This window comes from Loxodonta africana, chromosome 10 (genome assembly GCF_030014295.1).
Source record: "Loxodonta africana isolate mLoxAfr1 chromosome 10, mLoxAfr1.hap2, whole genome shotgun sequence".
NCBI lineage: Eukaryota > Metazoa > Chordata > Mammalia > Proboscidea > Elephantidae > Loxodonta > Loxodonta africana.
Window position 1 is genome coordinate 119,204,672 of NC_087351.1, and position 16,576 is coordinate 119,221,247.

Genomic DNA, 16,576 nt, shown 5'->3' on the forward strand with positions numbered 1-16,576 from the left:
TCTCTCCACGGCTGTGCCTCAGGAAGACATTCATGGTCATCTCCCCCAGAGCACACCCGTGCGGGAACAGCCCAGGCCACCAGAGGACAGCCCGGAAGCCGAAGTCTCCACGCTGGATGCGTTCACTGAGAGGCTGCCGCCAAGCGGGAAGATCACCAAGACGGAGTCACTCATCATCCCCTCCACCAGGTGAGCACAAGGAGTTGCTTAGGCCACGGCAGGGAGATGGCCACCAGGCACGGGCCCACCCAGTCAGCCAGCAACCTCTGAGCTGGTGGTGGTATGGACGGCCCCTCAGCCCCCTGACCTGACTGAATCACAGGTTCCCAGCCCATCTGGGATTGGACCCCCGCCCACGGTGAGATGAGCAGAGACAGTCCTGGGGGGCAGGATATAAGAAACGCACTCTGAGGGTGGGGAAGCCCACCCTTGCCCACCCTTGCCCACCCCTGCCTCCATCACATACCTCCTGGGCCCCTTGAGCTATTCACCTATTCCACCCCCAGGCCAACATAGCACGAGGAGCTGTCTGCTCCATGTTGGTACCTGTAGAACCAGTGCCAGAGAACGAACTGGGCTGAGTCTGTGTCCTCAGACCAGGCTGCGGGGCGGGGGGAGACATGTAACGGCAGCCTCAGTTGCAGGGTGTTGGTGTGACCCTAGGTGGGGCGGGACCCCAGATTGAGCAGTGAGACAGGGATGGGGCATATCCACAGACAGCCCCTCAGGGTCTCACTGTCACCATGGCTGCTGCCCAACCCCACCCCTGCCCAGGCTCTGCCCCTCCCCCCACCAATACATCCTGTCCCCCAACAGGTCCGAGGGGAAGCAGGCCGGCCGCCGGGGCCGAAGCACGTCCCTGAAGGAACGGCAGCCAGCACGGCCACAAAATGAGCGGGCCAATAGCCTAGACAATGAGCGTTGCCCAGATACCCGGAGCCAGCTGCAGGTGGGGGCCTGAGCAGTCAGGGAGGGGGACCATGGAGGCAGTCAGGGCAGGGGGCCAGGTAAGCCAAGTGGAGACTGAAAAAGGTCAGACTAGGGGACCAGGAGTGGTCAGGGCAGGGGGCTGGGTGAGCCAAGTGGAAATTGAACGCGGTCAGACTAGCGGACCCGGGGTGGTCAGGGGAGGGGGCTGGGTGAGCCAAGTGGAGACTGAAAGCGGTCAGACTAGGGGACCAGGGATGGCCAGGACAGGGGGCCAGGTGAGCCAAGTGGGTGCCAGGAGCAGTCAGGGCAGGGGGCCAGGTGAGCCAAGTTGGCTCCGGGAGCAGTCAGGCAAGGGGGCTGGGAGAGGTCGGGACAGAGGGCCGGGAGTAGTTGAGATGGGGGGCCAGGGAAGTGTGACGGGCACTCGTGGACCCAGATCCCCAGGAAGACCGTGTATGACCAGCTCAACCACATCCTGATCTCTGACGACCGGCTCCCAGAGAATATCATACTCGTCAACACCTCCGACTGGCAGGGCCAGGTAGGCTGACATCCCGTTCTCTTTGCAAATCAGGTGGGGATAGGTGGGGAGGGAAAGGCTCTGTTGGCAGGTGCTCTGAAGCCCTCCCACCACCAAGAGGCCTGGGAGCCCCACCCCTATCCTTGGGTGCCTGGTGGGAGTGGAGCTGCCTGGAGTCCGGGGACATCTGTCTGAGGCTGAGCCCTGGTCCCCACCTGCAGTTCCTCTCCGACGTGCTGCAGCGACACACACTGCCCGTGGTCTGCACCTGCTCCTCGGCCGATGTCCAGGCCGCCTTCAGCACCATCGTCTCACGCATACAGAGATAGTGAGTCCTGCAACAGCCCCCCAGGGCTGGGCAGGGCCCCTCACACCCCATGTGTTCTGCCAGGGAGCTGGAGTGGCATCCCTGCTGGAGAAGCAGTCCCGGGAGGCCTAGTTCTCTGGGACCTTCAGCCTGGGCTCAGGCAGCCCGCTCAGCCCTGGGACGCAGCTCTGTATCAGCTTGGGGTCCAGGGCTCAGACGGCTCCCTGGGTGATCACCATGTTGTGGCTGCCGCTAGAGGGACCGGGTCTCCCCTGTGCTCCTGGTGAATGGCAGAGGCCACGACCTTCAACGGACTTAGGTGCCACGCTGCACCTCGGCCTCCTCTGAGAGTGGGTGCACGGTGTGGGTGGTGGGCTGCAGACTGGGCCCCCAAGCACAAGCTCAACATGTTGTCACACGAGACTGTGGGGGAGAGGCCCCAGACGGCTGTCCTAAGGCGCCTGTCCCCTCTCTTCTCGCTGCTGCGGGACTGTAGCTGCAATTGCAATTCCCAGCCCCCGACCCCAGTGAAGATTGCCGTGGCCGGCGCACAGCATTACCTCAGCGCTATCCTGCGGCTCTTTGTGGAGCAGCTGTCCCACAAGACCCCTGACTGGCTCGGCTACATGCGTTTCCTCGTCATCCCTCTAGGTGAGCAGGCACAGGCAGCGATGAGGGGTGGTGCCCTGTGAGGCGTGAACCACTCGCTGCAAATGCAGGCATTTCTGAGGCCCCGGGGACACCCCCACATGGTCACAGTGGCTGAGTTTACATGCTGACGCCACGCACGTTTTCTTTAACTGTGTAATTATCGCTCATATCGGAGCCCTGGTGGCACAGGGTTAAGAGCTCAGCTGCTAACCAAAAGGTCAGTAGTGAATCCACCAGCTGCTCCTTGGAAACCCTATGGGACAGTTCTTTGTCTTGTAGGGTCTCTATGAGTCAGAAGTGACTCAGTGGCAACCAGTAACGGGCATCACTTCTATCATTTTTATTACGTAAAGAATGTGTCTGTCCTGGAGAGGTCACTCAGGTAGAATAACAGTTGCCAGCTGGATCCGCTGCTGCGCTAGGCAGCCCACAGTGCCCGTTTTCAGAAACACAGAGCAAAGGTTGGCTGTTAGCCCCATTATGTCATCAAAGTTGTGTGTAGTTTATAAAATTACGTTTATGGAAAACACACCATGTTTTAAACTACTGAAGCGTGATCAGTCCTGGACAATGGTGGTTTTGGGACCCTGGTGTCCTCCACTCAACATGTGTGTAGGATATTTGCTCAGAGCACCTCCACCCAGGCCTCCCAGGCAGCTCGGAAACCTGGATCTCGTCTCTGAGGCCCATGCCGTCTACCTGAGGGGCGGTGGAGGCCTGCCTGCAGGCCTGGGAAAGGCCTCGCACACAAAGTGACGTCTCTCCTCGTCCCCGTCTGCAGGCTCCCACCCTGTGGCCCGCTACCTGGGCTCCGTGGATTACCGCTACAACAACTTCTTCCAGGATCTGGCCTGGAGAGACCTGTTCAATAAGCTGGAGGCCCAGGGCACAGGTGAGGTGGGCGGGCACAGGCAGGGCAGGGCCCTTCAGCATACCCACCAGCCTCAGGCCTATAGCACAGACCTCCCGCAAGGCCATCCATCCCTCCTGTGGCCCCCATCTCCCACCCAGCCCCAGGGCCACCCCAGCCCCTTGTGTACCCTCTTGCAGTGCAGGAAACCCCAGACATCGTGTCCCGAATCACGCAGTACATCGCAGGGGCCAACTGCGCCCACCAGCTGCCCATTGCAGAGGCCATGCTGACCTACAAGCAGAAGAGGTGAGGCGGGGGTTGGAAATGGGGTGTAGGGATCTGGGGCCCCAGGTGGACCTGCGCTGCAGCAGAGCTGGGCCTCCTCAGGGCCATGTCGGTGTCCTCAGCTAGCACCTCAGCCCAGATAGAACTACCCACCAGCTTGCTGCAATCCCAGCTGCCAGGCTTTATAGCCCTGTTAGCTGGATCTGAGTGGGGGTCCTCAGGCAACCCTAGGAGCCCTCCAGTAGGCTGTCCTGGAGTTGGGGTCAGAGGGTGTGCCATACCACTACTCGAGGGCAGGGGCCAGCGTGGCAAGAGCCCACCCCCCCGGCCAGTCACCATGAGCCAGTGTGGTTTTAAGCTAGGTCTGCCTTTGTGCATGTGTGACGTTTTCCCGCAATAGAAGTTAAGAGCTGTCTAGTTGCTCAGCTGTAGCAGTAACCTGACTTACCTGAATTTAGGCCAGGGGTTGGGGATGCTCGTGCCCTCCGGGGCCAGGGGTGGGGGGGGGGGGCTTTGTGCCATCAGAGGCCAGGGGTGGGGATTCTCATGGGGTGGGGAGGTCCCTGTACCCTCAGGGCCGGGCATAACCACTCTAGCTTCTTTGCTCGCAGACACCCTGCCAGAATAGCATTCCCTCCTCAACCAGCCATTGGGTTGCCCAGTCTTTTGGGTTGCCCCCTCCTCCCCGGGGTACATCAGGACACAGGTCAGGGAACCACAGCCTCCCTTGAGGTGTCCCACAGGGGCGCAGGCTCACCAGTCCAGGGCACCTGCTAAGAGGGCAGAAAGGTTCAGACTGCAGCCAAGTGGAGGTAAAGCTAGCTAGCCATCCTTCCTAAGTCGAAGATAGACTGAGTGACAACTTCTCTGGCCTGTAGTCAAGGTCATCAGAGGAAGTCCATCCACTGCGGCAAGGGGGGTGTGTATCTCCTGGCTCCTTGACGTGACAGAGACTCCCCAGTCCTTCCCGCGGTGCCGCCCCCATCCCCACAACTGTCAGCAGGGGCCCTGCGGGGGTGGGGGGTGGCCCTCAGTGTTGCAGTCCTGGGTCCCCGCCTCTTCCCTCTGGGCACAGCTGAACAGCTCCTCAGCATCAGGGCTGGTGGGGCCCTGAGGGCCAGCCAGCGCCCCCATGGAACCTGGACGTGGCTGAGCCCTCAGATGCCGAGGGCATGTCACTGCCCCGAGGGCCTGCTAACATGTCTGTGTCTTCTCTCTTGGTGGCTTTCTAAAAAGGAAAAGGAACTTTCACTTTGATTTTACCCTGAGGTACCAGTATCTCTGGTCTCCCCCCGTCTGTCTTGGGCTGGTCTTTGGGGCTTGTTTAGCAGCGTCAGCAGGTGGGGTGCAAGCAGGCACAGCGGCCCACACTAGCTTCCCTGCATGCCTGGCCTCCTGGCTGCCAGTCCCTAGGGGATGCCCAGTCTGTCCAGGGGACCCATTCCCGAGCCAGCATCCAGGCACCCCAGTGGGGGTTATGGACAGAGTCCCACAGCCTTGGAGATCGGGAGCGCAGGCTGCTCCTTTGTCTGGATTCAGTACTTTGGCTTAAAAAGTGGACAAAACCTGAGGCCCTTCAGTGAGCTCATCACACTCCTGGAGCTGAGGGTGGCACCGCTTACATCGCGGAGCAGCAACTTATGTCGAGCAGCCTGCTCCCAGCCTTCCTGTTCGTGAGCTCCTCTAGTCCAGCAGGGCGGTCTCTGCAGGGACACTGAGCAGAGCGGAATCAGGTAGCTTGCTGGAGGACATGACTGTTGTGCCAGTCCCCTCGAGGCAGGAGAGAGCAGATGGGTTTTCTAGCAGATTCTTGGCTTGCCGGGAGAGGCGCCTACTGCTTTTTGTCCCTTGGCCCACAACAGTGCAGGGCCTGCCTGGGGAAGGAAACTGGTTTCCAGAACCTTCCTGGGTCTCACCACTTAGTGCTCTCCCACGGGAGGAGGATCTGAGCACCCCACCTCTGCTCTGCTAAACAAGCTGTGTGGCACTAGAGGAAGACCAGCCGGGTGCCCTAGCCACACGGTCCCACACTGGCCTTGGACGCCCCCCCCGCCACCATTTGTTGAGTGCCAGCCGGGCGTAAGGTTGGCTGCAGCATGCCTGCGTGTCCCGGGCCTCATGAACACGGCCCTCATCTCCCTGCTATTGGAGCGGCGAGGGTGGGAGTGGTCCCCGCCTCCGCATGACAGCGGTGACACCACCCGGGGGGCCTAGTGGCTTGTACTGACTGGCAGGTGGGTGCAATAAAGACCCAGATAAGCTCAGAGTCAGACCAGGGGCCCACCAGGCACCCCATGGCCATGGTCACATCCTGACCAACCGCCAGCCCCCCAGAAGCTGGTACACAGTAGCCTCTGTGTCCCAGGTCCCAGCAGGCAGGTCTCTTGGGTTCATGGTGTCACTGCCGTCAGGCCAGGCATGTGCTGAGTATGCGTGTTGTCTGCATGGCTCAGGGCAGCTTGGCTGTGAGTCGGCAGTGTCCCGAGCTGTGGCCATGTCTGCATTTCAGCCTAGTGGCCTGGTGTGTGCAGGCCAGCATGTGGGCATTCTTGTCACATGGCGTGGGGGCAGGGCTCAGCGGGGTAGGGGGCCGGGCACCGCTCTGCCTTCATGGCCTGTGAGCCTAGAGGACTCAGATATCTGAGGTCTCTGCCAGAGAAGGCAGAGCAGGGCTGCTATGTAGCTGGTGTCCCAGGTGGTACTTACCTGACTGGTCTGAGCACACAGGTAAAGGGTCCCCATGTAGCTGGTGCCCCAGGTGGTGCTCACCTGACTGGTCTGAGCACACAGGTGAAGGGTCCCCACGTAGCTGGTGCCCCAGGTGGTACTCACCTGACTGGTCTGCGCACCCAGGTGAAGGTATATGCAGAAGCGCCAGCCCCAGGTCCCACTGGGAAGCCACCACCACACCGCGACTGGTTCAGGGACAGAGCTGGGCCCCAGGATTGGGGCTGCCGTGTTACTGTTACTGCTACCGTCATCATCTTGAAGCAAAGCAAAGAGGAAGCTTTTTCTTCCCACTCTTTACCCCAAGGAAGGAGAACAGGAGGGTTGGAATGTGGTAGTTCCTGGATAGAATGGGGTGGTGGGCCAGACAGAACCCACAGGTGGACTTATTTCACCCACAGACACAGGCCGGGGTCTGAGGTGGGAAGGGGAGGGTGGTGTGTTCAGGGCGGCGCCTAGGGTAGGGCAGGTCCGTCTGCATCCACCCAGCTCAGGGCCTAGGCCTGTTCTGCACTGGTACGCAGCGTAGGTGAGAGACCGTGCCCACCCAGGGGACAGGCCTCATCCTGGGCTGGCCGCTTGTCCTGGCACGCTGTGGAGGGCCAAGGAGTTTCACTGTGTCCAATACTGGCCAGCAGCCCTCAAGGGAGGGCTGGTACCCACTGGGAGCCCCTATTCATGCCCAAGCAGGACCATTTGTGAGCCCCTCACTGGCCTGGTCCTCCCCTCCCTCCTGCCCTAGCCAGCATCCTGGGCAGCAGCTCCCACTTTTCTGTGCTGTGCCCGGAAGGGTCATTGTTGGCTCATGGACATCAAGCTCCACACTTGGGGAGAGGAGACAGAGAAAACATGGGGCAGGGAGAGAGCCGGAATTGCCCAGACAGAGAGTAGCACCAATGGCACTGACTCACCGGCCTCCAGCAAAGATCATGGAGTGCGGGCTGCCGCAAGGGAAGCACAGCCAGGCTCAGCGCAGGCCCCGCCGGGGTCACGCAGCAGGATGGGTCCCTTGCACCAGAGGAGGAAGAGCAGGACACACACGAACAGGCTGGTGCCCAGTGCTCCTGGGGAAGGCTGTGCTCCTGAGGAAGGCTGTGCGCAGCTGGACCCATGAAGAGCCCCTGCCACGCCTGAGACAGAACACTCCGGCCCAGGGACAGGCGCGGTGTTGTTAGAACTGCGTGCACTCAAAACCATGCCTCGTGTCTGAGTGGCAGGTCTGCCAACAGTACAGGAAAAAGCCTGGCTGGCCCTGGTCCAGGACAATGACCCCACCCACGTTGCTGGGTTGCTAGAGGGAGCTTCGGAGTGGCCCGGGCCAGAGGCCTGTGCGGGCTGAAGCCAGCCCTCTGCTCCGGAGCACTTACTCATCAGACCTGGGATTCCACTCTGCCATCTGAGAGGAGCCTGAGCTGACCCTGCCCTCTCTGCAGCACCCAGTGCAGGAGTGCCCATGGGCTATGCAGGCCAGTGCCAGCAGGACAGATCAACTGCCTCGCGGGGGCACAGTCAAGGAGAAGGCCCAATCATCACTGGAAGGTCGGGGCCGAGGGGAATGCTGCAACCCTGTGCCTGGCCTGGCCAACTGAGTCCAGCAGAGAGGCACCAGCACCAGCCACCACCTGGAGCTGGAGAGCAAGCCCCTTCCCATCCGAGCCACTTACCCTTGCTGGGCCCCTGCAGGCCCCATGCTGGCCCCTGCCAGCCCATGCCAGCCCCCCTGGCCCCATGCTGGCCCCTGCCAGCCCATTCCAGCTCTCACTGGCTCTGTGTTGGCGCCCCCAGCCCCACACTCCTGCAGTGACCCCAGCTGGTCCCGACAGCAGTGCAGACAATCCTCTCTACACCTCGGTCCTCTCAGTAGGGATTGGGGGAACAGGCCAGGGCACACTGTGGCAGGGCAGTGGGCACAGCCCTGAGTGGACAGGCCCTGTGGCCCCAGGAGGCAGGGGTGTCACCTGGTGAGGGTGCAGGAGGAGGCACCCACAGAGCTGCCCCCTGGCCCATTGCTTGGTGCCTGCTGTGTGCTCAGAGGGTCTCTCACAATGCGAGAGCACTAACTGTCTGTTTTCCTTCCTCTTAGCCCTGACGAAGAGTCCTCCCAAAAGTTCATCCCCTTTGTCGGGGTGAGTACTTCTTTGGTGTGGAGGTCGAACGTCGGCTTTGCTCACCTTCCTGCTATTTGAGCAACTTTATCTGCTTGGTAAACTGTAGTTAACCTGTATAATGCCTTTTGTATCAGTCTTTTTTTGGATCAATTTCATGTATTCCAGAACCTTCTTCACACACTTGAGCTGAGGACATGCCTTTTAACCTTCCCATCTTGCAGTGCGTAGTTTTCTTTGTTTGAGTGGGAGCTGGCCTAGGGCTTGTGGGCTCATCCTGGTTTGCTTTGGGAGCTAAATATCAAGCAGAGCAGACCCCGTTTGGGGTGAGGATGCCCTGAGTCATAGGGTCCACCCCTTAGTCCTGTCCTGGGCATTGGGGCATGTGTCACGTGGTGCCAACCCAGAGACACAGCTCTACGGGGCCTGCCTAGTGGACTTGGCGCTGGCCTCTCCACGTGACCAGCTAGGTGGCATCTCCGAGGACTCCACCTGCCCAGGACCAGCCCACACCAGGTGCTTCTGTTCTCTGAGAGCCCAGGAGACAAGAAGGGTGCCGATTGTGTCGGTTTCCAAGTCCACTTGCCGTCAAGTCTGCTTCGACTCGAGGCGCCCCCACGTGTGTCAGGGTAGAACGAGGCGCCCCCACGTGTGTCGGGGTGGAACCGTGCTCCACAGGGTCTTCAGTGGTTGAGTTTTCAGAGCTAGATCTCCAGGCCTTTCTTCTGAGACACCCTGGGTGGACTTGAACCTCCGACCTTTCAGTTAGGGGCCAAGTGCATCAACCATTCACACAAACCAGTGACTCCTGGACAGGACAAGTGGCTTATAAATTTGAAGGTTCAGTGTCACTGGCACCTGCAGGCCCTCACAGCTGCCCCTCCGCTCGCACTCTTAGGCCTGTTCTGCCTCCCTCCACCTTGTCGTCAGTTCAGAGGGCCCCACTGTGGTTGTTATTGTGTGAGTGTCAGCCGGGGTGTTTGCTATGAGACCAGAGAGTTGCCTGGCAGGTGGGGTCGGTGGCATTGGCCTCCACTCCTCAGTTTCTCCTTCTGTGCTCCATGCTGTGGCTGAATCTCCCAGGGAGGGGCCTGGGACATTGCCGGTGTTCCTGGGAGGAGGTGGGACACATCCAGAACAGTGCTGTCCCTAGATGTTTCCATAGCGACGGAGACAGACCGGTGTGGCCGCCACCAGCCATATGTGAGCACTTGAAATGCGACCAGTGTGATTGAGGAACTGAATTCTTAATGTTAATTGATTTAAATTTAAAGTCACGTATCCGCTTGCGGCCAGCGGCCACTGTATTGGACAACTCAGATCTAAAACATTTCCGTCAGCCCACAGCAGAGTTTCAGAGCAGTGCCTGCCTCTAGCTGCAGTTCCAGCCAGGCACCTGATGGGGTCCCCTCAGCTGAATTGCAGGCTCCCCAAGCTGCCGACATGCCTGGGTTGGTGGGCTTTCTCTTGGCAGCATCCTTATCTCGGGGTCATCTGGGCCTAGCCGGTTCGCTGCTGCCCTGGGGCCCAGAGTCTTGGCCTTTGAGAGAGGGCCAACCTCACGGGGCCTCTGGGGCATCTCCCTGTTGCAGGCCACATGTATGTCCAGGGCCAGGTCATGAGCTGGGGCTCGGGCCCTGGTCTATGCCCTGTTAATGCAGGGTGGCATGGGAGTGCATTCCAAATATGATGAGGCCTTCCCAATTGTGCCCCTTGCAGAGGGAGGGTCCCTCTGCTGTGGCCGAGCCGTGGCCTCCCACAGACACGGACGCTGCATGTCAGCCCCATGTGCTGCCCTGAGTGCAAATCCCATCCACACACAGGAGCTAGAGCCCAGGGCTTTCGGGTCATGGGCAGGCGGTGGTGGCTGTCAGGAGCAGGAACAGAGGGGCCTAGTAGCTGAGGGGCCCACAGACACAGCCACCTCTCCAGCTGGCTGTGTGTTGCTTTCTAGGTTGTGAAGGTTGGCATAGTGGAGCCGTCCTCCGCCACGTCAGGTAACCACCCCTCTCCACCCTTTGGGAACACCTTGTCCTGGTGGGAGGGAGCCCTGAGCCCAGTAGGCACCTGGAGGAGCAGGGCTGCCTGCAGCATGCCTTCTGCAGGGAGAACCGCCCACCCCGCGGTTCACGTGCTTACTGACCGTGGAGGGCACTGCCAGTGCTCCCTGGGGTGCCCCATCTCCTCGCCCAGTCATGGCCCCCAGGGCCCCGTGGCCACCCGAAGGCAAAGCAGAGGGGAGGAGCTCACCTCCTGCCCCTGCCTCCTCCCCAAAGGTGACTCAGATGATGCAGCCCCATGCAGCTCCAGCGTGCTCTCCTCCACACCGCCATCCATGTCTCCGGCTGCCAAGGAGGCCTCACCCACTCCACCCTCGTCCCCCTCTGTGAGCAGTGGCCTTTCTTCCCCCAGGTAAACAGCTGGCCACGCTTGGTCCAGCACCAGGCCCCAACTCCGAGTCTCGTAGCCCACCCCACCCACTCATGGGAATAGTCGCCCTGCGTCCCCATTCCCCGAGAGTGCCGGTCAGAGTGAGCTTAGGTGACATTGGGAATTTTTTGCCACCTGTTGTGATGATCAGCTGCACTCCCACCCCCAGCCCCTGGGTCTGGCAGGCTGGAGTGGCTGGGCTGTGCAGGCTTTGGGGGTGGTCTCAGCACTGGCCCCTTGGGTTGGGCTGGAGCAGGATTTACTGTTAGATGTGAAAGCTGATGAGGTCTTAGAAAGAGACCCACTCTGACGGCAACAAAGCTGTGCCTGGCTGCCTCGATCCCAGCACGCAAAACCGCTTACCCACTCCAAGCCTCCCCAACCCAAGCAAAGCTGCTCTTGTGGGGGCAGCCACCAGGGCACTGTGGTGCCGTTTACGTGGGACATGTGTGGATGCTAGAAGGGCCCTTGTGGCTAGTTGAGCCAGGCACAGGCTGGGGTGTCCCAGGGGATGAGGATGGGGGGACAGAGGCTGGAGCACTTGTCTCCATGACAGGCAGTGCCCAGTTGAGGACCTGGGCCCACTGGCCCCTCGCTGGCCATGTGGGGCAGTGAGGCCGCCCTGCCTTGGCCATGATGGGTGTGAAGGCCTCCACGCCTTGTGAAACAGCCCTACCCCCTGCCCCCCGACCCCCGCCTTTCTGCAGCCAGGGCGTCGGCGCCGAGCTGATGGGGCTGCAGGTGGATTACTGGACAGCAGCTCAGCCTGCGGAGAAAAAGAGAGATGCGGAGAAGAAGGACCTGCCCACGGCCAAAAACACGCTCAAGTGCACTTTCCGGTCCCTCCAGGTCAGCAGGCTGCCCAGCTGTGGCGAGGCCTCGGCCACGCCCACCATGTCCATGACCGTGGTCACCAAGGAGAAGAACAAGAAGGGTGAGGTGGGGGGCCGGCCGGCTGGAGGGCTGGCCGCCTGGGGAGCGTGGCTGCTGGCAGTGCCACGGGCGGGGCTCCTGGGAGCCGGCCCCTGAGGACTTGGCAGCACAGCGGGGCCCTGTCCTTCCTAGTGATGTTCCTGCCCAAGAAGACGAAGGACAAGGACGTGGAGGCCAGAAGCCAGTGCATTGAGGGCATCAGTCGTCTGATCTGCACCGCCAAGCACCAGCAGAACATGCTGCGGGGTGAGCCGGAGGGGCGGGGCTGGAGGGCGGGGCTAGAGTGGAGAGGCGGGGCCAGGGGAGAGGGGTGGGGCTAGGGTGGAGAGGTGGGGCCATAGGGAGAGGGGTGGGGCTAGGGTGGAGAGGTGGGGCCATAGGGAGAGGGGTGGGGCTAGGGTGGAGAGGCGGGGCCACAGGGGAAGGGGCAGGGCTAGGGTGAAGAGGGAGGACATGGGGAGGGTGAAGCTCGAAAGGAGATGGGCGGGGCTAGGGTGGAGAGGCGGGGCCACAAGGAGGGGTGGTGCTAGAGTGGAGAGGCGGGGCCATAGGGAGAGGGGTGGGGCTAGGGTGGAGAGGTGGGGCCACAGCGAGAGGGCGAGGCTGGACAGGAGAGGGGCAGGGTGCAGGGAGTGATCTTGGCCCTGGAGAAATAGACTGAGAAGGAGTCGCTCCTCCTGGTGACCTTCACACCGGGCAGGAGCCGGTTGGTTTTGCCTGTAAAAGGGGAAAATTAAGCCAGAGCAAACACTGAGGCCGCATTTTTTTAATTCACCAAAGGAAAATGCTTGTTTTGCTATGAAAGGTATATTATGTGACTTTCTACACATTTTTATAAAGTACTTAAATGCATCTAACACTTCTAATTCCAAGAAATAATTTCTCCACCCTTTCTGCTTTTTTAAAAAATGGGCTTGTATATTTCAAGTTGTCATTTTAAAAGTTGCTCAGCAGCCGACTGACGTGGGACTGGTAACTCTCAAAGGCTCTGTCCATGAGCCTGAGAACCACTGGAATGGAAGTCGCCTGTCTTCCTCCTCTGGTTGTTTCTCGGTGGCGGGAACTTTACACTCTGAGGTTCTAAAACCAGGGAGGCAGTTGCGGGCTTAGCTGACTGGAGTCCACTGCCTGTGCAGCCTCTGCGTTGGCTGCCCACGGCCCACGGCCCACAGCCCACGGCCCACTGGTCTCTCCTCCTTCCTGCCGCCTCTTGAAGAAGCTGGCTTTGAGTCCTGGGGGGCAAGCAGGAGAGTGTCTGTCGATCAGGTCCGCCCGGTGCTCCATGCGGGTGGCCGTCCCCCCAGCCTCAGGCTGCTCCCTGCAGAGGGCCCCTCTCCCCACCCCGCCCAGAGGAGTTTCTGGCTCACCCCTGTGCAGCAGCGGGTGGCTCAGATGGCTCCCATCCATCTGCAGTTCTCATCGATGGGGTGGAGTGGAATGACGTGAAGTTCTTCCAGCTGGCGGCGCAGTGGTCCTCCCATGTCAAACACTTCCCCATCTGCATCTTTGGACACTCCAAGCCTGCCTTCCAGCTCCCACCACCCTGAGGACGGAGCCATTAGAGAGCCGTGCAGGGACAGCCAGGGCCGCCACCGCCACCCACCTAGCATCCTGCCCTGCGAGGCCGCCACGCCGGGAGCCCCTCTGCTTTTCTGTTAACATTTCAGTTTACTACAGAGACAGACGCTTACACAGAGAAACGGTCTTCAGTATGAATGTACTTACAGCCTGGAAACTAACGGGGCGGCTCCTGTGTGGGGAGCTGAATACTACTCTGCTTATTAACCAGAATGTTCCGCAGGGGCGCTGGGAGGTCTGAGCGGACACTGTTGAGCTTGGAGAATCAGGTGAGGTGGTGTTGGTCTTCAGGAGCTCCTACCCGGTGCCCCACAAGCAGGAAGGATTCTTGCCTTCACATCCTTCCTTCATGAAACAGGCCTCTGCTTTCTCAGGTAGCCAGAGTGCAGAAGGGCAGCTGCCCATCTGTGCAGGTGAGGGCCCACTCATCTGCACAAGTGAGAGCCCCCTGTCTGCGCAGGTAAAGGGCCTACCTGTCTGCACAGGTGAGAGCCCACCTGTCTGTGCAGGTAAAGGGCCTACCTGTCTGCACAGGTGAGGGGCCTGCTCGTCCAGGCCACAGCACTTGGTGGCCAGAAGCTAAGGGTCACAGCCAGGGAGCAGCGTGTCCTGTGAGCCGGGTTGTTCCTGCTGGGCCTTATGTTGGAGAGAGTGCTGAGGAGAGCACGGAGGGCAGTCTCAGCTCAGCCCTGGGCCCAGGGGCACTAGGCTCCCCTCCTGCCCAGACCCTGCCTGACAGATGCCTCCCTGAGCGCTGCCCACTCGTGGTCCCCAGGGAACTACAGCCACATGGGGTAGTAGAGATTTTATAGTTGCAGATATTTTTAATGCTTTTAAATACATGTTACAATGTAGCTGCCAAACATACTGCTCTTCTGAAGTCCAGTGCCCACTGGGGCGAGGGCAGAGCTAGCAAAGTACCCACGCCCTCATGCGCCCCCGCACCTCAGTACCCCCACTTCGCACTGCAGGCACTCTCAAGACCTTCCCGCACCCTTGGCCTGTTCTGGAAAAACACTGCTGTGCTTCTGTGTGCTCATCTTGCTGCCCGAACTCGGCCAGTGCAAGGGCCTCTGGGTCTGTGGGCTGAGCCCCTGCAGCCCCGAGTGGCTCCAGCCCAGTGTCCGAGACGCCAACCTGGGAATTGGTGAGACACAGCTGGGGCCACCCAGGGCTCGCTCCCTCATATCCAGCTTGCCCTTTGCTGGTTCCTCCCACGCTGTCTCCCCCGCCTCCTCAACCTCTGTTGGCCCCAGGATGCCTGGGTTGAGATTCAGGATTGTGGTGAACGTGGAAACAGGTGCCAGGTGTGTGTCTCACTTGCACAATCATGTGGCCAGTAAAGGCTCAGGCTGGCAGTGCCAGCCTGTTTTGATGGGGGGGTGCAGTCCCAGTGCTCCTTGCAGGGGCCCAAGAGCCTGAAGCACACCCGGGGCCAAATTCCTATCCTGGGGGCAGGCCCCAGCCTCCGTTTGTCCACCTCCACTGGCCACCCGTGATGGGGCAGTGGGGACCCCTGCACCCCCAGGTCTCCATGGGAAGAGCCCACCCAACTGGGCCTTTCTGGGTCATGGCAGGCCCATCCAAGGAGGCTTGGGCCTGGCTTCCTAAGAGGAATGGCCACTGAAGGATGTGACTGGAAACAGTGCCAAACGTAGGATGGGTGTGGCACTCCCACCCTGCAGAGCACCAACTGCATGCCAGCAGCCAGCGTCACTGAGGGTCCCCACCCTCTCTGGGGTGAGAAATGCTCCTTTTCTCTCGCCTGTGACTAGCTGCTTACCTGCCCCCCACCCAGGTACTTTGGAAACCAGCTCCCAGGTGTGCCTAGCATTGTGAAGTGGGGCCAGGGAGGAAAAAGTGGTGCCTGTCCACCTCTTCTAGACACAGAGGCATCTCAGTACCCTAGCCTGGCCCCCATCTGGTCCTCCTGAGACGTCGCTGGTCTTTCTCAAGCAGCAGGCCCTGGGCGGGCTCTTTCCCGCCACCCCCTTCACTGGGGCATCTCATGAGAAGAAAGCACACCAGGCATCTTGCGGGGGGAACCCTGCTTGTGGCCACACAGGGGCTGTGCCTGTGGGGCCACGTGGAGGCCAGGCCTCTCTGCTCTCCCGAAGAGAGCCCCTCACTGCTGAAATACATGTCTTCTGACACCCCTACCCCTGTGCCAGGAGACCGAAGCGCACCCTGGGACTCTGCCCACCCAGGCCAAGGAGGCCTGGGCAAGGGCGCTGGCCACTGTGCTCGTGGCAGCAGGGGCTTCGAACACTCAGAACCAGCTCTGGCTCCTGACCCCCTTCTCTGTTCCCCAGCATCCGCACCAGTGGGCTTCAGGACCTGTTTACTTCTTGACAGGTGTCTTCCCAAAGGTCATACTCAGTAGGAATGAGATGGAGGTGATGGTACCCCCAACTTAGCTCTCTGGCAACGGACTGTTCCACCCACTCAGCTGAGGCCACCAGGAGCTCTGGTGGGGCCCTCTTCCCCCTGCAGCCTGGCTCCCCGCTGCCCCCAGCCCACCCACCACACCCTGCACTGGGGGAGGTTTCGCAGACGGGCATCTGCGACTCACCCGGAGACCAGGCCATGCTCACCCCTGTGCCTCGGTTTCCCCATCAGTTAAAAGGGGATGGTAACACCTCCCTTGCCTACCTCATGGAGCTGGTGTGAGGATACGCGGAAAAGCACTTTGTCCCCTCCAAGAAAGACGACAGAGAAACCAAAACAGCCTGTGACTGAGCCGGCGGAGCAAGCCCGGGGTGCTGCGTGGGAGGTGCGCCGGGGAGGGGGGTCCCCGGGGCAGCCGGCAGCCCTCAGAGCAGGGTCCTCAGGGTGGGCAGCGGGCTGTCTGGTCAGCGCCAGGGCGGCCGGCCCGCGCGTGTGAGCGGCCAGGCCTTGGGCACCGGCCCTGGCCCCGTCCAGGTGGCTTCTGTGAGGACGGCCACTCCGCCCCCCGACCCGCCGCGCGGCGGACCCGCCTGCAGACCCCTCCCCGCCCAGCGTGCGTTGTTGGGTTCCCAGTTGTATGTGTTGCTAGTTTTTCTTTTTGCTTTTTTAATGGAAAACAGGATTAATGTAAATAACCTTTTGGAGAACAGATGCTAATCTGTCGCGTTTGTGACTACGTGGACTATTTTAAGGTGCTGATGCGACACTAATAAACCTGGAGGGTCACCCCCAGGGTCCTCCCTCGGCTGCTGTGTCGTTCCTCATGACCCCACGGGCCGGCCCTCCGTCCGCGGCCTGCGCCCACCCGG

At 60.7% G+C, this 16,576-nt stretch overlaps 1 protein-coding gene across 3 annotated transcripts in view; it reads left to right on the forward strand.

Annotated features, from left to right (window-relative positions):
• Window positions 1-16,531, forward strand: part of PACS2 (phosphofurin acidic cluster sorting protein 2) — a 92,780-nt gene extending 76,249 nt beyond the window's left edge. For 2 of the 3 annotated variants that reach the window (XM_064293098.1, XM_064293099.1), the window contains exons 12-24: window positions 50-189; window positions 817-949; window positions 1,367-1,471; window positions 1,672-1,778; window positions 2,254-2,408; window positions 3,190-3,300; window positions 3,459-3,567; window positions 8,357-8,399; window positions 10,333-10,375; window positions 10,655-10,790; window positions 11,516-11,742; window positions 11,874-11,987; window positions 13,155-16,531. In XM_064293098.1, coding sequence (XP_064149168.1) covers window positions 50-189; window positions 817-949; window positions 1,367-1,471; window positions 1,672-1,778; window positions 2,254-2,408; window positions 3,190-3,300; window positions 3,459-3,567; window positions 8,357-8,399; window positions 10,333-10,375; window positions 10,655-10,790; window positions 11,516-11,742; window positions 11,874-11,987; window positions 13,155-13,288 — 1,557 coding nt within the window. In that variant the 3' untranslated portion in view covers window positions 13,289-16,531. Of the gene's footprint in view, window positions 1-49; window positions 190-816; window positions 950-1,366; window positions 1,472-1,671; window positions 1,779-2,253; window positions 2,409-3,189; window positions 3,301-3,458; window positions 3,568-8,356; window positions 8,400-10,332; window positions 10,376-10,654; window positions 10,791-11,515; window positions 11,743-11,873; window positions 11,988-13,154 lie in introns of those variants that run through there. The other variant, XM_064293100.1, reaches the window with a different exon arrangement.
• The last annotated feature ends 45 nt before the right edge of the window (window positions 16,532-16,576 follow it).